General features: G+C 42.4%; 2 protein-coding genes across 4 annotated transcripts in view; both read left to right on the top strand.

Moving 5' to 3' along the window:
* The window catches only part of FKBP5 (FKBP prolyl isomerase 5), a 66,946-nt gene extending 54,518 nt beyond the window's left edge, over nt 1-12,428 (top strand). For all 3 annotated transcript variants that reach the window (XM_066624376.1, XM_066624375.1, XM_066624377.1), the window contains 6 exons: nt 3,712-3,868; nt 4,608-4,698; nt 5,594-5,677; nt 6,331-6,516; nt 9,876-10,115; nt 11,119-12,428. In XM_066624376.1, coding sequence (XP_066480473.1) covers nt 3,712-3,868; nt 4,608-4,698; nt 5,594-5,677; nt 6,331-6,516; nt 9,876-10,115; nt 11,119-11,223 — 863 coding nt within the window. In that variant the 3' untranslated portion in view covers nt 11,224-12,428. The remainder of the gene's footprint in view (nt 1-3,711; nt 3,869-4,607; nt 4,699-5,593; nt 5,678-6,330; nt 6,517-9,875; nt 10,116-11,118) is intronic.
* An 11,521-nt stretch (nt 12,429-23,949) lies between these two features.
* The window catches only part of TULP1 (TUB like protein 1), a 47,829-nt gene continuing 46,535 nt past the window's right edge, over nt 23,950-25,243 (top strand). Inside the window, exon 1 of the mRNA XM_066624643.1 lies at nt 23,950-24,056. Within this exon, the coding sequence (XP_066480740.1) occupies nt 23,950-24,056 (107 nt within the window). The remainder of the gene's footprint in view (nt 24,057-25,243) is intronic.

Raw genomic sequence — 25,243 nt, 5'->3', positions numbered from 1 at the left:
TGGGAACAGTAAGGGACACCCAATTAAAAAGTGGGCTACTAGTAACCCTAGCGGAGGCCTTGTTCACACAGTTACTTCACTTTAAGAATTTCTGTTCTGCTTTCAGTGAAACTTCTTTTGCCATGCACACTTTGGAGAAGTGGCTCACATGTTGCTGAGTGTTTGCTATATTCTAATAATAGCAAAGTTATGAATAAGGAGAAATTGCTATATAAATGCTAAGTACTATTTTGAAGGCTATTTTGAAGACTGTTTTTTCAAATTATTATGATGCACCATTTTCTCTGCAACATGTGCCAATGAAGGACATTGTATCTATATGGTGATAACCCAACATCAATTACTTTTGGATAGAAATGCTATGGGGGAAAAGTGCTGGTCTGCAACCTATACACAGACAAAGTTATCAGTGATTTTTAAGAGCTTTGACCCAAGTAAGGACTTCTAAAATAGCTTCATGGGCTAGAATTTCAGTGGCACAATCCTAGAAGCAGAGGGGAACATGTATAGGAAAGTACAATTTCATTGACTTTTTTCTGTTAAATTACAACTCTGCATTTTTCTTTAGGGGTTCTTGGGGTTGGGCTGGAGTAAGGGGTACAGTATATGCAGGACGATGTTGCAACTGTTTTTCATCTTGAAACATCAGAACACAAGGCCAGAAACCAAGAACACTTGTATTCTTTCTCTGTTTCTAACTATATCTTTTTAATCAATTTTATATATGAGATTGTTTTCATGAAAGCTTATATCCTTGTGGTTATCCAACACTAATTATCATGCTGTCTAACTTAAAGAAGTAACTGTTGTTGCATGTTGTCAGCAGATGCAGCTATAGCAACATGTGGGTTCTTTGCAGTAATCTATTGAATGTACAAGAACAGCAACACACACCAATTTGTAACAAATCACTGGAAAATCTCAGTGGATAAAACTTAGATTAGTTGGGGTGGAGGATGACCAGCACAATGATCACTGTGTCAAGTCTCTACTTTTTCAACCATCTAAACCTGAAACTCTTCAGGGCCCTTGGGAGAGATCATAGAGAACAAACCATTCCAACAAACCTCTGCTGTAAAATTGAATCTGTTTCCCCAACCCCAGTTCTTACATGGGTTGATAACTTGAGGCCTTAAGAACATAAGAAGAGCCCCACTGGATCAAGCCAAAGGCCCATCTAGTGCAGCTTCCTATATCTTACAGTAGCTCCACCAGATGCCTCAGGGAGCCCACAAGACAACAAGAGACCTGCATCCTGGTGCCCTCCCTTGCATCTGGCATTCTGAAGTAGCATACTGCTGAAATCAGGAGGTTGAATGTACCCATCATGGCTTGTAACCTGTGATGGACTTTTCCTCCAGAAATCTGTCCAATCCCCTTTTAAAGGCATCTAGGCCAGATGCCATCACCACATCTTGTGGCAAGGAGTTCCACAGATTAACCACACGCTGAGTAAAGAAATATTTTCTTTTGTCTGTCCTAACTCTTTTGGGCTCCTACTCTCCAGTTGACTCTAGTCAATTCAGAGTGGACCTGTTTAGACTTGAGCTGTAGCTTCCTTCAGAATCGGTTCCCTGTCTAAATTCTGCCTTGCTGCTTTTATTAAGTAGGCACCTTCATTCATTCATTTGCCCTCACCTAGCTCCAGTGTCCTAATTTACTAGACCTTCAAATTATGTTCTTAAATTGTTCTAACTTGGGTTAAGTGTGAGGTAAACTTAAATAAAGTAGAAAAGCTTGCTTTCTCTTTATCCTCCTCTGTTTTGTTTTCCAAGTGCCTCTGCCTTGGGCTCTTACTCTCAAGTAGTTATCTCCAGTAGACTCTGCTCCTACTCCTGTCGACTTATGTAGACTTGAGCTGTAACTCCCTTAAGAATCGACTTCCTGTGCAAATTCTGCCTTACTGTTTTTATTAAGTATGCATTCATGTATATGTTTTTATTGCCCTCACTTACCTCCTGTGACCCAAATTACTGGACCTTCAGAATCTCTTCCTCAGTTTAGCTTAAGTGCTAACTTTAGGTAAAACTAAATTTTAAAGTTGATTTAAGGTAAGAAAACTGAGTACACTTACTGCCTCCTCCTCCTCCTCCTCCTCCCTCTCCTAAACTCAGGGTACACTTACCTTAACCTTCTCTTTCTCCCTCTCCTCACACAGATACTTACCTCATTTGTCTTACCTTGGCAGTTTGTCCAAGAAGGCAGTTTGTCTCAAGGAGACCACTCACTCACCGATTGTGCAGAGGCCTTGTGGACTTGCCTTTTAATGAAGTTGTGTATATCATGACGAATGTTGAATTAATTGGTCAATGTGTATAGAGATAGTGTCCAAATCCAGATGAACTCTTTAGATGTAGAGAATCATGTCAAGCTTTCCTTGACCCAAAGAGGCCTAATTAATTACTGAGGGAACTTTGTTTTATACACTACTTCTTTCATGAATTCTCTCTTCCCATGTTGTAGGTATACAATCACATTCCTCACATAGCTCCATTAATTCTGGTAATATTCCTGCTGTTTAAGAATAGTACTGTAATTTTGCCGTTTGTCATCCCACCACACTTTGGAACATGCACATATGGGAATGATAAAGATTTACAACCTGGTACTACTAATCCATAGCAGTTGTAGTGATGCAAGCAGTGTCTTGTTCTGCAGCAATTACGTTATATGCAATTTGGCTAGGAAGACAAAGCTGTCTGACTTGGAGCAAATCTTTCCTCCACCCTTTTCTCTGAGATATCCATGGCACCCAAGACTCCTAAGGTGCTATGCAAGGGATCAAGTACCTGCCACAGTCATACAGATGCCTTTGTATAGTATTGGGGCTATACTATACTATGTTGGGGTCAGGTTGCAGTAGGTCCCAGTTCTGGTGCAAAACTACCAGTTGTGAGCTCATTACTACAGTGGACTTTGCAGTTGCTCAGGAAATGGTCCATGGCATGACTAAATCTGTTTCTCCAGCCCTGTAGAGGGGCTGTGTACATTGTAGGTTCTAAAAATATTTAGGGCCCAATCCTATCCAACTTTCCAGCAGCAGTGCAGCCCCGAGGTAAGAGAACAAACATTCCCTTACCTTGAAGGTGCCACTGCGACTGCCCCACCACTGCTAGCATGGCTGCATCAGCATTGGAAAGTTGGATAGTATAGGGACCTAAGTCTATTGAAATGAATTGACTCAAGCATTCTTAACTCTGTGTTTAATTGTAGTCTTATTCTGGAAATAGAGAAAGAGGTAATGTTTCAAGAGTTCTTTTGGGACAACAGTATACAGATGTATACAGGACACTTAAGGATGGGGATACATTCTCTGATCCCTATTGTTATGTAGTTAGGTCATTAAGTGAATATTCAGTCCAATCTGTTGCATTTGTTGTGTAAACAGACACTCCCTGCCAGACACTAGCTGGCTGCACAGGCTACTGGGGATAAATTGTCTCTTCTTTGCATTAAGAGCCTCTCTGTTGTGTAAACAGATGTTCTGATGCAGGCTATGGGAGAAGCGATTGCCTCATTAAGAGCATCTTTATTGTGCTTTGACCATTGCCATAAATGCGATCCGTCGTAAAGGGAACAGTTGTTAAGCGGCACACGCCTGTAGTGCTCCTACAAGTCATTATCATATAAAATGCATTTTGGTAATACAGTGCTTTAATGCATCTCAAAATATGTGCGGCCTATAATTTTTACTGTCTTTATTTCTCACAGTTCATCTGAAAGGATTCTGTGATGGCCGAATGTTTGATAGCAGAGATGTAGCGTTTACTGTCGGAGAAGGAGAAGACCATGACATTCCCATTGGAATTGACAAAGCTCTGGAGAAGATGCAAAGGGGAGAACATTGTATCCTGCACATTAGTGCTCAGTAAGAAACCTGGGGCTCTATACACAGCCACACTAGATTTCTTTCTATCATGTCTAATCTAACCAAAGTTGTGTGTAGGCCTGTATTTGCCACAGTTTCTTTGTAAACCTGCGTTTCAGTAGAAACAGCTGTATCTGTAAAAGGAATGCATGCGAGCTTTTTTTTTTTAATAAATGGTTTTCTACCCAGTTTGGCTCTCATGATTAATAGTAGCCAAGTGCACTTTATAGCTAGCTGTAAGTAGGAATTTTACATATGTCTTATGCTAAGGTAGTTTTCTTTTTAAAAAATAAACGTAATCTTAATTTGGCATTTTAAATGAATGGGGATAGTCATCTATATCAAACATCATCTGTTCATATTCGTAAATCTTTTACATATCTAATGTTTAGAACCGGAAGTTCCAAAAGCCTTGCAAATAATCCTAGTAATGATAAATGCACAATCCATTGAAGAGGAGCAGCATTGGGAATGAATAGAACAGGGTATATAATTGCATCCAATCTTAACACAAAGGATTGAATCATCTTGAGCCCAGTATGGTGTGTAAAATTTGTGTGTTGCCACAGATGAGTTACTGGACCACTGGTTTCCTAGGCAACATCTGTTTTGTCTCCAGGGCCTAATGTGTAGCTAGCCACTGTCCTCTCCACGTGATCATGAATATTCAGAGTGCTGAATGAAGTGCTGCCTCCTCTGTCTTTTCTGCTTTAAGCTTTGTTTCTGTGCTTTGTTTCAGATATGGATTTGGTGAAGCAGGGAAACTTAAATTTGGCATAGCGCCAGATGCTGAACTTGTGTATGAAGTTACACTGAAAAGCTTTGAAAAGGTGAGAGTGGAATTTCTTACATGCACACGACATTTACTCATTGGGATCTCTTCTGCACTGACAACCTGAGGATTCCCTCCCCCCAGCTGTTTGTGACAAAGCTTGATAAAGCAAATACGTCAACTAAGATCACAGTGTTCTTGTGTGTGAGTTTGTTTTATTGTTTTGGATGGGGTCCAAGACTTGTTCCTAGCCTTGTTCCTTTTGTACTTTTTTTTTTCTGTGCTGCAGACAGAAAAGTTCATGTCCTGCCAAAGAGTACTGAAAGGAGGGCAGGGCAGAATTGCTGAACAGGCTGTGCCCTCTTTGGGGTGCTGTTGAATGTGCCCGTCTCTGTACAGTACAGGGAAAGGAACAAGATGTACATAAGGTGGATCTGTGCTGCTAGTCTCTCTCCTGGAGAATGTTTGTAGGGAAAAGGCTTTTGGTTGACTGATTTCCTCTCTTGTCTTTTCTAGCCTCAGGGCTGTGTAAAGACTTCTCACCCTTTTCCGACTTTCTCACCCCATCCTACTTCCTGAGGCCTGTGTTCTCAAGGACATTTTAAGCAGAGTTGTTGCAGGCTGGGGTGGGGTGAGGAGAGGAATTCTCAAGCCTAACTTCAGTGTTTGGAGTTACAACCCATTTCTTCAGATTTTACTCCTCAATTTCTAGAGCAGATATAGTTTAACAGAGTAGCTTTTTGTACAATGGTATCCTCTGTTGCTGTCCATTCATCCTACAGTTACATTGCTTATTGATACTGGAAAGAGTAGCTTCAAATAGTTCCCCCACGCTAGTTGAAAATATCAAAACTCTATAAAGATTACCATGTTTCCAAAGGAATGAATACATTTCCTAGAAAGCTGCAGGGATTGTTAGTATTATATTACCTGCTATAAATGTTTGCTTTTAGGCCAAAGAGTCCTGGGAGATGGATACCAAAGAGAAACTCGAACAGGCTGCCATTGTCAAAGAGAAAGGGACCTTGTACTTCAAGGTTTGTATCAACATGTCTAGAAACGGTAGCAATAAGGAATGAGATTTCTTCTTGTCAGTACTTTGCTTTTTAATGGTTAGTGGTCACCTTTACAGAGGCACAATGCTTAATTCTTCTCAAGCAAGTGTATCGGTGCTCTTCTTCTGTCTCACTTCTCCTTTTAACCAGGGTTTCCAAATTTGGAATGAGGCTAGAGCAGCAGTTCCCAAACTTACCATGGTCACAATTCGCTTCCTTCATAGTGGCATCTTTTTCCCAGCTCTCCCAGGTGCTGCCATGTTGGATCATGCAATTCTTGCAAGATTTTCACAATCCAGGGAAAGCCCAGAAAAAGAAGGAACATCTTGTAGCATCCCTTGAGTTCATCACAGCACCGTCGGGCACTGAGGTGCATAGTTTGGTAACCACTAGACTAGAGTGATATTCTGCTCTTACAGAATGAGAAACCCCTGGCCATTTGACACTCCTCTTTTCTGGTGCTATGTCTCCTGACTGACTTAACTTTTCATTCCCATTGATGTTTCACTCTAGTGCCTCTTGAACATCATCCTCTTTATTCTTGTGTTTGCTCCAATAGTAACATGTTTCAAATGCAGATGTGTCCTACTTTGCAAATTACTATTCCTAACCTGACCTCCTTTGCCCTCTCCTAGGAAGGCAAGTACCTGCAGGCAGTGATTCAGTATGGAAAGATCGTGTCCTGGTTAGAAATGGAATATGGCTTATCAGAAAGGGAATCTAAAGCTTCAGAGTCCTTGTTGCTGGCAGCCTTCCTCAATCTCGCCATGTGCCATTTGAAATTGCGGGAATATGCTAAAGCTATTGAGTACTGCAATAAGGTAAAGGCTCATCTAGCCACCGTGGTGGGGTGGCACAATAGTTCTATCCCTTTTCCTTCAGTCAACCCTTTGAGCTGAATTTTTCTACACATCAACAATGGGGCCAACATATTTTACTATTTTAGTCTTTTGAACTGTTTTGGTTCGATAACTTGAAAAATAAATCTTAATTGATGAACATTCCTGTGCTGAAGGATTGTAGCGATAACTGCCTTGAGAATGAAGACAATTATGTATTATGTAGTATCTTTGAAACTAAGCACGTGTTTATGCTAGCAGTTACTTAAATTCAAGAAACTATTGCTACTTTAATGCTGTCTGTGCAAGCAGTACAGAGGTTAAAGAGCACTAAAGTGAGTTTTTGGAGTTGCTCCTTAAATTGCTTGACTTGGCGGTATTTGTAGGAACATTACAAGAGTAGGATGTGCTATATCCATGGTGCCCTTCTCAATTACAGGGACTATGGCTGCCTTCATGCAGTGTAGAAAATTAAGCTAAGAAGAATTCTGGGATATCTGCTCATGACCACTGCATGTATACCTTTCAGGGGTAGGGGAAGGGCAGAATGGCATTATCCTTTTTTGGGAACATATGCAAACAGTACAAAATTATTGCTGCAATAGTATATTGCAGTATATTGGGCAGGAGGGCTGGTCTAGCCTCCGTTAGCCCGAAGATATCAGAAGGTTGCCAGTTCAAGGTCATTGGCAGCTCCCTGAATGGCTGAGAATGGCAAGACCTTGAAGCAGCTGACAATCCGAGCTGAGTAATTCCACCTGCTCTCGGTGTGAGCAAGAAGCATCTTGGCTTCCCTCCATGTGAGAGATGGAGCTGCTTGTCAGCCTGCGAGGGAGAACTGGAGGCCAAACCAGGAGGATCCATCTGAAATGCTGTTGGTTCTTGAAAGAGAGAACCTCTATGTTTGTAAAAATCCCCTTGAGGGATTTAGAAATGCCTGCCTATGTAAACTGCCTTGAATAAAGTCAGAGGAGTAATCCGATGACCAGAAAGGCGGTATATATATACTTAGTTATTATTGTTACTATTATTATTTGCTTCTATTCATGTGAACATAGTATAACTAATTTCTTTGTTGCAAGAGTTTCACTGTCAACTCACTGCTTCATCAGATGCATATGGAATGCATATGTTCTTGTGACTAAACTTTGCAAGATATTGTGGTTTGTACGAAATGAAAAACTTCCAGTCCTGCTTTTGGATAAAGCTATGGGCTCCATAATTTTTTTAAAATAATAATAATTTTATTCTTTAGTTGTGATGTTATTTTATCAAGCTTTATATGCATTTGTAGGTGCTTCAGCCTTACAGCATTTGGTGCAGCCAGTGCTTTAGCACCTGGTGATGTCATCACCCAGTGACCTGAGAAAAAGCAAGGAGGGATGGAATAAAGTTGGGCAAAGGTGTGATCCAAGGCCTGGGAAGACAAAGGGGGGGGTATGGAAGGAAGGGGACAGGAATGGCAGTGTCAGAAGAAGGGAAAAGCAATTGTAAATAAGAGTATCCCTGAAGCTAGCCCTCAGCCTTAAGTCACAAGGGTCATCAGGCATTGGTTAGCACCTCTAATTACTCCAGGGTAAGAGACTGGCTGCTTTCCTGGGAACTGATCCCTGCCCTGTGGGGGAAATATAGTCTGAAGAGCCTCCATTTGACACTACTTTTTTCACAGGCATGAAGTTAGTGTCCAACTAGGTCAGTCTAGTAGGGAAGGCAGTGAAATGCTCTAACCCTGGAGAACCTTATCCTCCTGCTCCCATCTTCTTTGTGTATGATTCCTTTTAACACCTGGAGTTGAGCAACACTGTCTGGTGTTTGGAGGTGTTCTTGGTGGAAATGAACAGAAAGTCATTCCTCAGCTGCTATGACAGGGACCTCCCCTCTTGGGAAGAAGCAGCGAGGGCAGGGAGACCACAGCATAGTACATGATTTTCCATCAGTTAATCATATGTAGTTACGTATGTGTAACCCATTCTTTAATAAATGGATCATATACTGGGTTTGGATAAAAGCATGAAAGCTGTGGCTGCTGCTGGATGTTCCAAGTGCAAGTCTCTGAATTCAAAGAACTAAAAGAAAATGTTAAGAATGAGACTAAATTATTGAAATATGCAAAAAAAGTCAGGCATGCAGTTATGGATAAAACTATAAATATCTGGGGTTTGTGAGTCATCATCTAAACACTGCCCGTAAGTTCTCTTTGGGGCCTCTGTTTGGAAGCTTTAAGCATAATATCCGTTTGCATTTAGTCACTGTATCACATTACTCTTTCTGGAATGTTCTGTTTGTAACTGTGAATGGCTTGTCATCCGCAACATATAAATTTCCAGCTACTTTTGGCAACAAACTCCATTTTGTTAAGCAATGTAGAGATTTCCACCATCTTAGTGCCAATATGTTTCACAAAGATCTAGAAGTTCTGGGTTTTTTTTGTTGAGAGAGGTACATATTCATATTTGTTTTAGCTTTTGTTAAATTGTAATTAAACAGTTTAATTGCTGGTTTTATATTCTTTTTTGGACTAATATTGAAGTTCTTATATATAACTTTTTGCATTATAGAACATCAGATACATATTACAGGTGGGACCCCATGGATCGTTCCCCCCCCCCCATACCAAGGAATGTAGCTGGAGTAGGGAAAATTAACAGTTCCTCATGCAAATGCAAGTGTCTTCCATGTGGCCCTTTTCTTTGCAGGTGTTAGCACACTTTTATTTTAACCTATTCTGTTTTTCACTTTTAATGGAGAGAATTGTTTTTCACTTTTGGGAGAATTGTCCTTTGGCGCATTGACTACATCTGTGCTATACCTGATGCTGGAGGTGCCTTCTGGTCTCTTCAGAGCTCCTTATATGAACCTACCCTTGTTGCTGAGCATTTGGCACAAATTGCTTCCATCAGTGCTTGTCACCTGATTTCTAAATGCCAAGGCATGTGGCTATAATGGTGATTGGGCAGCAGTCCCGTCCCCCCCAGTAGCAGCTTGATGTGCATAGCCTAATCTGCCCTGTCAGTTTCACAGACCACAAAAAATTGGGTTGCAACCCACTGGTCAGTCCTGTATCCATAACTTGAGAACCACTGACTTGCATACTTTGGTTTTTCTAAGGAGTTATGTAGCTGGAAAAACACATGCCTGTTCCATAAATGAAATTTAAAAGGATATCCTATGTAGTTCTGGATTCCATACTGGATTCCACATTTTGCCTCCTACAGGGCAATCATGGCCTTAACCGTGTATGATTTTTTCATGGTTTTGTTTTGTGGTTGTTATCCTTAATTAAAACAAAAACCATAATTCACATTGGCACAAACCTAAGTGTGGTGACATTTTGTTTGCAGGCATTAGCGCTGGACCAGAGCAATGAAAAGGGCTTGTACAGGAGAGGTGAAGCACGACTACTCATGAATGAATTTGAATTGGCAAGATGTGACTTTCAGAGAGTGCTAGAAGTGAATCCACAGAACAAGGCAGCAAAGTCTCAGATTACCATGTGTCAGAAGAAGACGAAGGAGCACAATGACCGTGATCGAAAGATATATGCCAACATGTTCAAGAAATTTGCAGAGAGAGATGCAAAGGTCTGTTCGTTATTCCTAAGTGTCAGTTAATACATTAATACATGTTCCTATCAATTTTCTTCTCTGTTAAAATGCACCCTGTTAAAATGTGGCTTCAATGTTCTTGGAAGCAGAGTGTCATTTGTGGTGTCACTTTGGCCTTTACAACAATGGATCACAAGATCCGCTGTCATAAAGGCCCCATATTTCCAGTCCCAGGTGCATTCATTTCGTGACTTAGGTTAGGAAATAGTTGATCTGGTGTTCCCTGTTAGCCAAGTTTAATTTCATTACTGACACAACCATTGTATTTGTCGTGGAAGGGAAAGGTTCTTTCAGAGGGGCTTCTGTTCACACATACTTAATAAGAGATTGATTATTATCATAGCATAGAATATAAAATGTTATGAAAAACAATGATCAGTGAGGGTTCATTTTGCCGTCATTTGATGGCATCTGGCCTAGATGCCTTTAAAAGGGGATTGGACAATTTTCTGGAGGAAAAATCCATTACGGGTTACAATACATGTTGTGTATGTGCAACTTCCCGATTTTAGAAGTGGGCTATGTCAGATGCAAGGGAGGGCACCAGGATGCAGGTCTCATGTTATCTGGTATGCTCTCTGGGGCATTTGGTGGGCCATTGTGAGATACAGGAAGCTGGACTAGATGGGCCTATGGCCTGATCCAGCAGGGCTGTTCTTATGTTCTTTTGTTCCTCTTCCATCATCTCACAGTTCCTAACTTACTCAAAGTGAAGCTATAAGTGGTAGGGATTTCATATCTACTGAGTTCCTTTCTGGGGAGATTGTGTAAACTACAGTTACAGGTAACATTCATTTTCCCCTTTTATGTCTTATATGCACCCAGCTTGGCTTTCAGCATTTATGAATGGAATTTCTAAAAAATTCCTTTTACCTTACCCCTTTTGCACGGATCTGAGAATCTTTTGAATTTGTGCTTTATTAACTTTTGCTTGGGTCTCTCTACTAATCCCAAGTGGCATATTTACTGTTGGTTACAGGAGGAGGCCAGTAAAACCACAGAAGAGAAGGAAGAACAGTCATCCTCTGAAATAGAATTTAAGAAGACAGGGACTGAAAGCAAAGAATCGGAGGGCCATGTATGACTACGCAGCAGAAAGTCTATGTTTCTGAACTCAGCCTGCACTCAAACAGAAGAACTCAGAATTCAACAGTGTTTCTTGTAAAGCTTGTTACAGTAGGCATTTATTGTGGAAGCACAAAGCCTATCCAGCAGCTTCACAACAAACTTTTAACATCATTGCCACTGGCCTGAGAAGCTCAGCAGTGGAACATGGGCAGAGGGACAGTATGGGACCACTCCAAGTGGAACAAATGGTTAAACAAACAAATACACACAATGGCTCTTAGTTATGGAAGATTTTTATTGAGATGGTTCAAATAGAACTTTATTTCAGTTTGCATCAACTCAGCAGTCAGCAACCAGGGTTATTTAAAACTGTTAGCATATAGGAGCTGTCAGCTGTATAATTTTGGCATTGCAATTGGTTGTACTGTAGTAGACCACATAGGTGTACATTGTCTGTCTTAAAACACAAAAACCAGACCTAAGTGCTAAGAAGGCATCACATTAGCACCAATGAAAAGCAGTTTTATGGACTTGAAGGCCAGACTCCTTGGATCTCTGTCTGTCTTGTATTTCAGATGAGTTTATGTAGCACAAACTGGTTTCTCAGGGAGCTGAGTAGTCCAAATTATGTTGTTTTCTGTGAGTGATTGCTTGCTGGTGGGGGTCCTGACGCAGCAGAATTGTGCATGCCAGCTTCTGTGGGTGAACATCTCTTCTCACCCCATCCCCAACCAAAAAGACGATTAATGTTATCAGCTCAAGCAGTGCTTATACCTGCTTAGGGAAGTGGAAAAGGAGCACCTGGCTTGAGTCCAGTGGCCTTCCCGATTGAGTGCAGCATGGAAATGCTCAAGCACGGTGACCTGTTGCCTTCTGTGGTCTGTCTTGCTGAACTGAGTCTAATGTGTCCACGGACAGACTTGGATTAAGTGTTTAGTCCACTCAAAGGTCTTTTTCTATGTCTTTCCTGAGATTACTATATTGCCTGAAGAAGTGAGTTATAAAAACAATGTCAGGAAATTGCTACAATTAGTCCTGATAGCAATGCAGCTGCGCGTTTTCCTACTACATTAAAAACATCTTAAGAAAGGAAGTTTTCAAATTTGGTTGTAATATTCATCACTCATTCTGGAATTCCTATCTTAAATTCTTGTTTGGATTTTCTTTCCCTGTGAAACTGTGTCTGTATCTGCCTTTTAAAAAAAATTTTAAAACGAAGAGGTCCATTCTGAATTATGTAAATGGTTTCTAAAAATGCTTTCAGCATTTTTCAGTGACTTGCATGCTTTCGGTGAAAGTCCACTGCTTTTTCGGTGCAGCTGTAGTATCAGAAAGTTATATCCATTCATGTTCTATCTCCGAACTCATAATGGCACTGAGTTGTTGGCTCCAGTCCTGAAAAAGTTTAGGCACTCTTAAATTCTATGGAATTATGGATTATAGTTGCAATCCTATACACACTTTTCTGGGAGTAACTCCTATTAAACTCAGTGCAGCTTACCTCTGAATAGATATGCATAGGATTGCACTATAAGTTAGTTGTGACTAACTTGTCCCATTCATTTCTGTGGGACTTAAGTGTGACTACTTTTCTCTGGGTGTGGGTCAGTCCGTTTACTGATCTGTGGTGAAATATGGGCATATCAGCACACACTGCTATAGTTTCATTACAGTCTTGGGCATTTTGCTTAATGTTGGAGGGGCATCACTGATATGTTTTTAAATTTTTTTTATGATATTCCTCATTTTCAGTTAGTAGATTATTTAATCCCTTTTCTTATCAATTTTCTTCTCCGTTAAAATGCAAGGTTCTCCCCCTCCCTCCATTTCCTCCAACGACAGCTATCATTGTTATCTCTGCCTATTGTTCTCCACTCCACTGTGTTTGATTTTGTATGATCAAAATAAGTAGCAAAGAAGAGCCCAATCCTTACTGGTAATACACCCAAACCAAATGTCCACGTACAGAATGGCTGAATTTATGCATGAGGATATCCCCAAACAGTCCTTGAATATGAAACCAGCAGCTGCAAGCAGATAGTCTGCATTTGAAATCTGGATGATAGTTTTATGCTGGTTATTTTCACTCTAAAGGAGTCTCCAGCTTACCTAACTCCATTTTATCTGGACTTCAAAGTATAGTACAGTATACCTGTCCGAGCACTTTTGATATGCCCAGATTGCTATTCAGTATATTCAGAGTGTAATTATATACACTTACGTCACAGCATGCTGAATAGCAAACTGGCTGTGTTAGAGACTGCTCCTACAACTATTTTGTTGCCTGGTCAGCTGTATTGCACTTCTCTACCAAGTCCTAGGCTTAAAGATGTTTCTTTCATGAGCCAAATTAGCATAATAAGCAACCAATCACATTTAAAAATTCAGATAAAAAGCCACTTTTCATTTTTATTCTATTTATGTTTATTAATAAAATAAGCCACATGAATGATGCAAGGCTTTAGATTCCTCCATAATGAACTAGAGAGGGGGTAAAATCTCCCCTTAATTACATCTTGCATGGATAGCAAAAGAAAATGTACCTCTTTGTGAGATTACAGTACTGTCAGTTGAAGTTGAATTTGGTACAAGTACTAAATTTCTGGGGCGGGGGGTGTTTTTCATGTTTATCAGAGCCTTTTGTTTGAAGAAAGATGGATGCTGTCATTCTGTAACTTGTAAGTGGAAATGATTTTGTCTTTATTTCAGACCAAGAGTTTTCAAGATATTCCTAGTATGAGTTTTCAAAAGCTGGTGATACTTTTTAATGCTAGTAAGAGAGGCCAAACTGGCAGCTTTGATCTGTGACTTGCAACAAAATTGTCCCTCTCATGCACATGGTAAAATTGAGTCTGGCCCCCATTGGCTGTGGACCTGGCCCCTATGCCACACCAGAGCCAGGTCCTCAACATGCCCCCCCCCCCACAATATGCCACTACCCTTGGGGGATACTTACCTCTGCTGCGGAGCCTTGCGCGACTTTCATCAATGCTCCGAAAGCCTTCTGAAACTTCCGGGATGCCATTAACAGTACATCTGGTTTCCTGATGAAAACCGGAAGTGCTGTTAAAGGCACTCTGGAGGCCTCTGGAGGCTTTTGGAGTGCTGAGGAGCTGCAGCATGGGGCTTCACCTGCCCCCAGAATGACTCCAGAAAGCAGACAAAGGTGGCAGCGGTGCTGCGGCAGGTGGAGGTGGCGCCGCAGCAGATATGGCAGTGCTGCCCCAATGGGGAATGTGCGCACAGCCCCTGGAGCTTTTGCCTGTCTCCCCAGGCCCGCCACTTCACCCCATTCTATTTTACTACAGATAGAAGCAACAAACTGCATTCAACACTGTTCTTAAAAACTCATGTGAAATTATACTATGCACACTCTGTGTTGTGTTAGATTCACTGAAATCCTAGGACAATATACCATTTCTTAGTTCTAGCAAAGTCTTTTTCAGATGAACCAAAAAAAAAAAAAAGTCTGAACTTTGTTCCACCTCTCCCTTGGTAGAGTGCAGCAATACAGAACTATCCTGTTACTGTTTTTCCCAAGTGATGTGATGCAGTTCATGCAGGATTCAAAATATGTAGGCTCTTCAAGCGGTCATTGTTCGGACTCAGCTAATTTTTCCACCTGCCCTCTCAGTTATTCCCACTTTCCATCCTATTACCCACTCATCATCAAACTTTGCTGAGCCCATCTGACAGTTTAGTGCCAGGTGGCTGCTTGTGGATTGGAAACTTGAACCTCAACAGGTAGATGTTCATGCAACTTCCTGTTTTGCAGTCCTGTAGATCAGTAACCTAGTTTTAGTTTGGTGTCTGTTGAAACATCAAGATAACTGCACTTACCTCAGTGTTAAGAGGCTCTAATTTTGTTCTTGAACACAGCCATTTGATGTTCAGTTGCTTGCTTTAGATTAAACTGGCTCTTTTTTTCAGAAACTCTGTCCCACGCTAAACAGCATCTCTTTTGTATTGTTCCAAAGTACTTGCAATAGCTCAAAGTTCACAGTAACCTGGATCAACTTTCACAAGGAAGGTCTTCTGAAAGAAGAAAGTGAAAGATCTTAGATATATCTCCTTACTATATGATTCTCTCCCCCCTAAATTGAAGTGGTCATCAGCTTTCAAAGAGAGGAGAGGAAGAAAAACCCTCCTTTGCTTTATTAGCTGCTGAGTGTTTGGTACTTGTAAGCGCTAATTGTCCTATGCTACCCAGGTCTGTCAGTAGTTATAATAGCTGAACGGGACTTCATTCCTTCTAGTTGGGTATCTTAGTCCCTAGGTAAACAAGGCAAAGTCACCATCACACCCTCTTTATGAGCTTCTCAAGCTCTGCCTAGCCACTGTTGGAAACAATGCTGGAATTAAGGGAACTTCCTGTACTCCAGGAAGGTAATATTTGCCTTCATAAGAAATGAGCACCCTCCATAGTTAGCATTGCTTGTATATAGAAATGTGTGCCCCATTCTATGACTATTTATGTGGTCTTATGAGCACATGGAGCTTCTCTGTGCATGGGCAGAAACATTCCTTCCATTTAGCAGAGCTGGGAAGTCCACTTGCAAAGAGCTATTTGCCCAACTCCTTCACCAGCAAGGAATTGATTGGAACATGATTGATCTGAGAGGAACAGCACTCATAATGACAAGAGATAATGCAGTTAGCACAACAGTGATCTGAAAATTATTGAAGAGGGCCACTTCACTCATTTTTTTCTAATACGGCAACATCTTGCACTTTCATCTGGTTAGGGACCAGGTGTAGGCGAAAGTCAACAACGGATGAATGTCAAAGCATAGTCCTATGTAGCTTGCAAATTTATTTTGGACAGTGAAAAGCCTAAAGAACTAACTATAAAACACATGTGAATGCAAGCGAGTCCTAAATAAACAGAAATAAAAGAAAAATATAAGGAAGTTGATTTCATCCAACCTTCCGTGACGTTTGTCAGTCGAAAGAGGAAGGTGCGTGGTCAGAATTTGAAATGTTGCTATAATTGAAAACTACTGAAAGTGCTGAAAGTCAAGGTATTGCTTTATAAGATTAAAATAATGTGTTGAAAATCTGTATAAAATGATAATGCAAATTTGAGGGAGAAGGACTGCCCCGTGCTGTACTTGCCCTATCATCGTCATCATCACCTAGTCTTTCTTCCAATACCAGAGCCAGCAATGGGAGCTGAATAATATTGTGGGTGACCGGGAAGAGGGTGGAGGCACTAATGCATCGATTAGTGGTCTGTTTCGCAAAGAGCATGATATGGAGGCTGTGGGCATTTGCGCACCCCCTCTTCCTAAATGTAAAGGCCTGTATATGTCAGGAAAGAGCTATGCATTCAGGCCTGATAGCACAATTCTCTGCTGTCCAGGCCAGCATTATGGCAGCTATGTGCATGGCACTCTTGGACAAAAAGGCATTTGAAAGGCATGATTGTTTCTTGCCCCAGAAAGGGCTATATAGCACTTTACATGGCTAGTGCTATCAACATGTGTGAATGGTGTGTGTTGCTACCAGCATATGCTGCAGGAAGTCAGGATGCCAGCACACCTGTGGCTTTCCAGAGTGTTTTACGTGTGCTACTGCTACTAATTGCTTTACATTGCTAAGGCCTCACAGTGATGCCATGGCAGGTATCCCCTGTGTCCTGATCCTGCTCTCTTTCCATGCAGGCTGTCAACCCCAGAGTGAAACAGATGGTCATTCAGCGACCAATCCTATCCAGCTTTCCGGCACTGATGCAGCTGCTGTGCAGCCCCAAGATAAAGGAGCAAATGCTCCCTTACATTGAGGAGGTCTCTGTGATCCCCCCCCCCAACTGCTGGATGCAGTACACACCCTGTTGGCACACACCCCCAACTGCTGGATGCAGTACACACACTGTCGCATCAGTGCTGGAAAGTCAGATAGGAATGGGCCCTCAGTGCTGTCCTTTTATGCACCTGTCCTGATGTGAATATTTACCTTTCTGTCAGGGAAAAACTAACATAGTTGTTTTTGAAAGAGTAGGGTGTCTGAAGCGATCAAGAGTTGCTGTGTGCTTTTTTTCTTTATAAATGCTGAGTGGGCAGTCTACCTCAAGTTCAGAAACTCTGCACCTCGCTTTGTCAGTGGGGAGTTGCCTGGCTCCAGCAAAGCAAGGGGCAGTGCTACCAAATATCATCATATATGCTCCTTTTAGGCTAGCTGCAACACTTAAGGGAAAAGGGATGGTGAATGGTATCTTGCTCTGAATGGTCCTCATAGGCTGCTGCAAATGCAACAGAGGCCCAAACACCATCGCCTTAAGGGGGAATGACATTCATTCAGTGTCTTCCTCCCCCCCCCCCCACACACACTATTTATTCAACTCTTTATTCAAGCTGCAGGTTCTTCTATCTTTCACCTAACTGATTTTGAGGTATCAATTAATGAGACATCTGAATCCTCTCTCTTCCATGCTGCTAGAGGCAAAGCACATTTATCGCCACGAATGAGGTCTGTTTCCTTCAAGATCAGAATGCAAGAGGCACAGTGGAGGTTTACAGCTGTGGAAGGGTGCAGGGGCCTTGAGTTAGAATCACCCTCGCCACATTCAGCACAAACGTACATTTTCCTTCTGTGGTGTGAGCTTTGACAAATCCGTTTCACAAGACTGCAGTGCGCTGAAGTTTGAACTGGGAAAAATTTCACCTGCAGATGGGGTGTGGGGGGGGTGGCAGCAGGGAGGTTGCCCATGCGAACCCTTTCGCCTTTTTAAAGTAAGGTAAATTAGTTCATAGTACATCTTTAAAATCTGAAAGGTCTGCCCAAAGCATGAAGGTAGGGCCAAGGCAGACAGTTTAGTCAGCATCTGACTTGCTGGTATGCCTTTCTGTCTGTCTTGTTGAATAGCAACACTGGGCTCGCGTTGTGGGTAAAGAACCTATTATGGCTGCTCTTTAATGATTGTCTGTCTTTATCCTACAAGAGCTCCATTCCTTGTGTGTGCTTCTGATAGGGGTCTTTGGGGTCTGCTAGCTTTATGTCTCCAGCTGTAATTACACCACCAAATATAAACTGGAAGTCATCCATGCTTTGAAGAAAATCCAGCTGGTACCCTCTCCCTGTTTCACTCACCTGTTTCTTTTGTGAGTTCAGAATAAACAGTTCAAACCCAGTGTCTTTTTTTTTTTTTTCTCATTGAGCGCCACACACAAACAAACCATGAATTCTGATCTGGTATATGCGTCAGAAGCCTTTATGAATCTCAAGTCACAGTGCCAGTTCTGTTGTGTTCTCTCTAATGGCAGGGTCTTGCTTTGAAGGAAATGTCTTCAATACATTGTTATGTTTGCAAAAAGAGGCCCAGCAGCCTTAATCTTTGTCCCTCACTACAACAAAAATGCAATGCTAGTGTGATGTGGATCCACTGCATGGAAGGCAGAAGAGCAATCTTGATTCAGTGGAAATCTCCAGGGAATAGGGAGGCTTGTTTTTATACTACAATAGTATGCTGCTTGTACGGGGCAGAGGTGGATTGTTTCATGGCTGTTCCAGTGGCCTGTATGTCTATGGAAGGTGGGACCTTCTCAAAATGCCTATTACAATGATTTAAAGCACTTATTCAGTGTTGGGGTTTAAAATGTTCCCCATCCTTTTGTCAAAAACATGAAACAAAAATAAAATCTGACCTGCTTTTCCACCTTTTTGTGGTTTGGTTTCTTCAATAGCCGATTTACCAACCATTATATCAAGAAGCTACTGTATTATTATTGTTATTGTTATTATTATTAACAGTATTTATACCGCTTTTCAACTAAAAGTTCACAAAGCGGTTTACAGAGAAAAATCAAATAACTAAATGGCTCCCTGTCCCAAAAGGGCTCACAATCTAAAATGATGCAAATGAATACCAGCAGACAGCCACCAGAACAGACACTGCTGGGGTGAGGTGGGCCAGTTACTCTCCCCCTGCTAAAAAAAAAAAAAGAGCACCCACTTGAAAAAGTGTCTCGTACCCAATTAGCAGGGGTTAGTACTACTGTACTGTAGTAATTTCTCTTTTCATAGGGTTACTTGCTGCTGTATGATCTGATTAATGTTTGTCTTTTCATGTCCCAGAATGGCAATGCCTACTCCCATGTAGGCATGCATTAGGTCAGCAGCTTTTACAGCAACCCAAAGGCCAAGCTGGACTTGAAGTAAACATGGCTTTAAAGAAGCATGCTTAAAACTGGAAGTGCCCCGTAGTAAACCAAAGACAAGTAGGAACAGTCCTGTGCAGGGCCGTGGGAAGGGTGAAATTAACTTTTTACTCTCATGCTATTTTCCTGCTGGAAAAAATCACACCTCCCAACTGCTATTTGCCCCCCCTACAAAAGACATTGATGGGGAGATCAATGGGAAAATAGCATAAAGTGAAAGACCTCTCCATGCCTGGGACCTTATCAGGATCTTATTAGCTTTTACCTAGCTTAGCTAGCTCAGTAATACATGTTGGGCGCCTGTAAACCTTCAGGAGCTGGGGGAGGATGGTGCCTCCTCTAGCCCCTTGGAGCATCCAATGAGTATAGGGTGCATCTCCAGGAAAAGGAGGGGGACAGCCTGGAGGAGCCAAGCTGGAGGAGGGGCTGCAGGAGACAGGGGAAACCAGGGAGTGTTTAAAAGAAACGTTGAAGCACACACAGAGCATGGCAGTAGCCTGTTTTTTTCACTCTCTTGGCTCATTCTGCCCCCTGTGCCCTCCCACCTTTGCTGAGCTGGGATGCATCCTAGTTCCTTCACAGCTGTGACCCTGGTGTGAGGGGGGGGGGGTTTCATCAAGGATGGGGTGGGAAGGAAACAGGTCAGCATGTTAAACACTGCTGCCTGACAGGTGGGATAGGCGGAGCCACGGTGGGTTTTATAAAGGGAGCAACTCGAGACTCAAGTTATTTCAAGTGGCAAAAACACTCTGGGTGACTTGGAAAGTGCCCTCCTTCTGACTCATTTTTGAGTCAAGTTGCAGCGGGTGGAGATTTGAGACTCAAGTCAAACCATGCCTGACTTGCCCATTCCTGGTAAAAAGGTGGCCGTATCTTTGCAAAGGCAAAAGTAGCTGCTGGTGTTTTCTTGTTTAAAGGGCTAAACATCCCCCACCACCTTGAACAATACAGTGAAGAAGAACTCACTCAGGAAAAGTATGCCAAATAGCATAGACCAGGGGAGACAAAGCAGAAACTTTGCCAGTGGATACAACAATAGTCAGCACTCATAACAGGAGCTGGAGCTGAGGGCAGGGAGCAAAAGGAGTGCAGTAGTATTTTCTCAGGGACAACTTTTTTGTGGTTGTGTTGGGGGAATGCATTTTTCCTGACAACAGAAGATGGAACATCTCTCAATCACCTGCAACAAATGAGGGCCAGCTGAAGAAAGAACATGTGAGTCCCCTGCCACAAATGAATAATGGCTGCATGTCATCTGGAAAGACCTTAAAGTAACCCATAATTCATAACTTTCATCCTAATGCATTCATTAGTTATTTAGCGGTAGCAAATGTTTGTTGTCCAGAATGCCTCTCACTTTTTCCATGTTTTAATTTTTGTTTCCAAATAGTTTGCTGGAGTTTGAGGTCTCCTAATTATTTTGCAAATAGAATCCTCCATTGGGGGGGGGGGGCTACTAGGAGATCCTAATAAATCTGAAGCTTGTACAGATGTGAAGATTCATTCATCTGCAACTGAAATACAGCTGCTTCAGGATACAGAGATTAAAACAAGGTCAAGACATGCTATGGATAGAACTAAATAGTCACTCCAAATGGCAACTGCTGTAATCCCAAGATGAAGAGTGAGATAGAAGAAGGTTCCCTTCTCCCACTTGTTGTGGCAACCAAAATAGCACACCATTTATTTCTCTCTGAGTTAGGAACATCAAGTGGTATTTTTTTAAATACCAAACGTCTTATGGGGACACAATCTGCCAGTCAGCAAGATGAATGGTGATGTTTATCTACAGAAATATGAGACAGAAAGCACTGAAGAGTGATTTTAGACCAGCCAATCAGATGAAGATGAGTGAATATATAAAAGATGAAAGTGACCACAGAAAAGAGTTTTTGGCTCTACCTTGTAGTTTGGCCCAGAGGGACTGGCATCGTTCAGAATAAAATGACCAGCTAAACATTAGTCTAGAACAGAGGTCTCCAAACCCCGGCCCAGGGGCCAGATGCGGCCCGCAGCAAGCCTCTACCCGGCCCGTGGCCAGCCTCTTGTCCCCTGAAAGCCCCTGGCCCCCTCATCTGTACATGACCAGAGTTGTACTCTGATTGCATCTGGAGGGTGTTCTGAGGGCCAGAGAGGCTGAGTGAATGAGCCCACTCATTCATTTATTCATCTAAGTTCCATCTCTTATTTATTTAAATTTTATATTTAAATTTTTTTCTGGCCCTCAGCACTGTGCCAGATATTTCATGTGGCCCTCTGGTCAAAAAGTTTGGAGACCCCTGGTCTAGAAGGAGAGGACAGGGAATGATTGTTCTGTAGTTGTGTAACAGGGTGATGAGTTTCTTTGTCCTTCCCCCCCCCCCCAATCCTCAACCTACAGCACCAATTTCTTTTCCTGTAAGCAGCTAATTCCTAGAAATCCATGTGGATACATGGTGGTGAAATGCCATCTAGTGGGGAAAGATGTATCTACTGTGAAGCAAGTTCAAGTGTGCCATGCTACAAATTAATTGCATGGTATAAAGGGAGTTGAAGATGGACAGAAGCACCAAAATTCTCATCAAGAGTCAGATGGAACATCAGGGATTATGAATCAGAAAGGGAGACCCATATATTTCCCCTGTGCTGGCAAGCCAGCCATGCTACAGTATAGCTGCTCCACTAGAGCTGCAGAGACCTTAAAAGATTACATGCAGCTGAGGAAAGAAGCACTTGTTTTCTTCCTTTTGTCACTCTTGTCATCTTTGAGCCACAATAATCACTACCACTTTGGCACTACAATAACCTAACTGCCTCACTTAACCATTATTCAATTTCTTTCTGATGACTATCTTGTTGGCAACCTTCAGTCTCGAAAGACTGTGGTATCGCGCTCTGAAAGGTGGTTCTGGAACAGCATCTAGTGTGGCTGAAAAGGCCGATTCGGGAGTGACAAACCCTTCCACACTGGGAGCAAGTGCAGTCTGTCCCTGGTCTGTGTCCCTGGCTATGGGCCTTCCTTCTTTGCCTCTTTGCCTCAGACTGTTGGCCAAGTGTCTCTTCAAACTGGGAAAGGCCATGCTGCACAGCCTGCCTCCAAGCGGGCCACTCAGAGGCCAGGGTTTCCCACCTGTTGAGGTCCACTCCTAAGGCCTTCAGATCCCTCTTGCAGATGTCCTTGTATCGCAGCTGTGGTCTACCTGTAGGGCGCTTTCCTTGCACGAGTTCTCCATAGAGGAGATCCTTTGGGATCCGGCCATCATCCATTCTCACGACATGACTGAGCCAACGCAGGTGTCTCTGTTTCAGCAGTGCATACATGCTAGGGATTCCAGCACGTTCCAGGACTGTGTTGTTTGGAACTTTGTCCTGCCAGGTGATGCCGAGAATGCGTTGGAGACAGCGCATGTAGAAAGCATTCAGTTTCCTCTCCTGTTGTGAGCGGAGAGTCCATGACTCGCTGCAGTACAGAAGTGTACTCAGGACGCAAGCTCTGTAGACCTGGATCTTGGTATGTTCCGTCAGCTTCTTGTTGGACCAGACTCTCTTTGTGAGTCTGGAAAACGTGGTAGCTGCTTTACCAATGCGCTTGTTTAGCTCGGTATCGAGAGAAAGAGTGTCGGAGATCGTTGAGCCAAGGTACACAAAATCATGGACAACCTCCAGTTCATGTGCAGAGATTGTAATGCAGGAAGGTGAGTCCACATCCTGAACCATGACCTGTGTTATCTTAAGGCTGATCGTCAGTCCAAAATATTGGCACTATACCCCCCTAATTTTGCAGTGGGTCATATCTCATTGTGGTTGAACAGAAATATTCTTTGTAAAAATTGACAAGATCCTTACCTGCAACAACAACAAAAAGGCCCCACTCACTCATGGCATGTCTGGCAATCTTTCCACTTCTTATTTGCTGTCTACTCCATGGTCAAAATTGTCATGGCCTGGAAGGGGGAGCTAGAGGACATATTAGCCCACTTGAGGAAATCCTTGACCTGCAAGACTTATTTGGCAAAGTGAAAAAGCTTCAGTGCTGATGCGGCATCTTTCATCCAGAGCATCCTAGAGTTCAGTGTCCACCAGTTCAGTCAACAGGTTTGGCTAGCTCTCCTCTAAGTGTTTGTTTTGCTACCAGCTCTCCAACCAGCAACAGATAATAGATTCTTTTTCTCATGCCCTCTGTTTAGAAAATTTGGCTCCTGGAACTCTTCAGAGCAAGAATGTGGTCTCTGCCATCAACCTTTATCAAGCACTATGCCCTGGGCACAAGGTCGAGGGCTGATGCCTCATTTGGGCACTCTGTTCTGCAGAACATCTCCTGATCAACCTACACCCACTTCCAAGTAAGGGGAAAGGGTAAGGGACTAGCTAGTCTCCACTACATGTGATTGCACAGGGACCTTGAAGGATAAGTTGCTGGCCTATAACTATTGTCCTTAAAATTGTCACATAGCCCACACAACCATCCCCTCTGCAGGTCTGGCTCCAGATAAGTCTGCATCTCTTTACAAATGCTACAGTTTCATTTAGGGTATGATTCTAAAAGGAATAGAAAGATTGGGCATTGTACTCTTCCTCATGGCCCCCACCCCCTGAGCAGGGGCAGAATGATCAAGAAAACGCTGGACACATTCAAAGTTGACTCTGCACGTATGAAGAACACCACCACCACATGTGTCTGCACAGATGACCACTTGAAGAACCATAATTACAGGTAAGCAACCAGTTCTTTCACCTCTATCCATTACCTTCAGCTGTGGGATAAGATTGGTGATCTGTTGTACCATTTTCCCCAGCACTTCTAGAACAGCAAGCCAGGATGGAGCTATATGCCAAGGAAGTGGCATCTCTACACCTATTGGTAGTCAGATTGCCTTTCTCCTAAGGTGAGCAGGGGAAATCTCTCACCAAAGAGACTGAGCACTCTTGCTCTTAAGCTCTCAGAATAGCTTCCCTCATCTCCTCAACATGACTACAGTTGAAACCACTTCAGCAGAAATGTGTATTAGCTTCACATACAGTCTTCCCAGCACTGAAAAGTATGAAACAGCGCAGGGAGCTTTGCCTGCAGGCATGGAAAGACTTGTGAGAGAGGCTCTGGTGTGCTCTCTGCTCCACCTGGGATATTATACAAGTGCCTTTGCTTTCAGCAATGCTGATAGAAGCATTGGTTGTTTCCATACTCAAGCTCTTTGATACTGCTGTAACTCTGTTCATGCAGTCAGAAGGAAGTGGAATTAAGATGGTATTTATTTTAAACTTTTTAAATAGCATAGTAATTGCACACTATCATTAATTTTAAAAAAAGAATTTACTAGGCAAGTAATTCCTTTGGATGCAAACAGGAAATTAGCAATTCAGGAGAAACTTATTGTATTATTTCATATTGAGCTTTTCCACTTGATTCTTAGTACCTCTGTGCACAAGCAAATCTTCTCTTGCTATAAAGATTGCCACATGCCCAGGACCTAAGCTACTGTGGGGCAGAACTCTTCCCAAAGTGTTGGTCCAAATGCTAACCTAGACTTTCTGCTCAATTCATGACAACCGCAGAGGCTCCAGCTGACAACTACAATGGCATCAGCAGAAAGGAGGGGGGAGTAAATGATAGGAAAGGAGCCTTCTCTGAATGCATATGCAGGTGTATAGAGGCAATGGTGGATGGAGAACAAATATTTCTGTTCACAATCTGTTCACAAGTGATACAAAAAGAACAACAAGGTTGAAATTACACCAGTCCAGCTTCCTGGACCAACCTCAATCGGTTTTAAAAATAGGGTCCCTGAAGTCTTTATCAGAGTGATTCACAGGTAGCATGCACAGTGTTAAAATTGAGCTGCAATGTCTAAGAAGCACCATCATAATCAAGAAACAAGTTTGGCAAACAAACTGTCTCAAGTC

Source organism: Tiliqua scincoides, chromosome 4 (genome assembly GCF_035046505.1).
Source record: "Tiliqua scincoides isolate rTilSci1 chromosome 4, rTilSci1.hap2, whole genome shotgun sequence".
Lineage (NCBI taxonomy): Eukaryota > Metazoa > Chordata > Lepidosauria > Squamata > Scincidae > Tiliqua > Tiliqua scincoides.
This window is presented reverse-complemented; position numbering and strand designations above follow the sequence as displayed.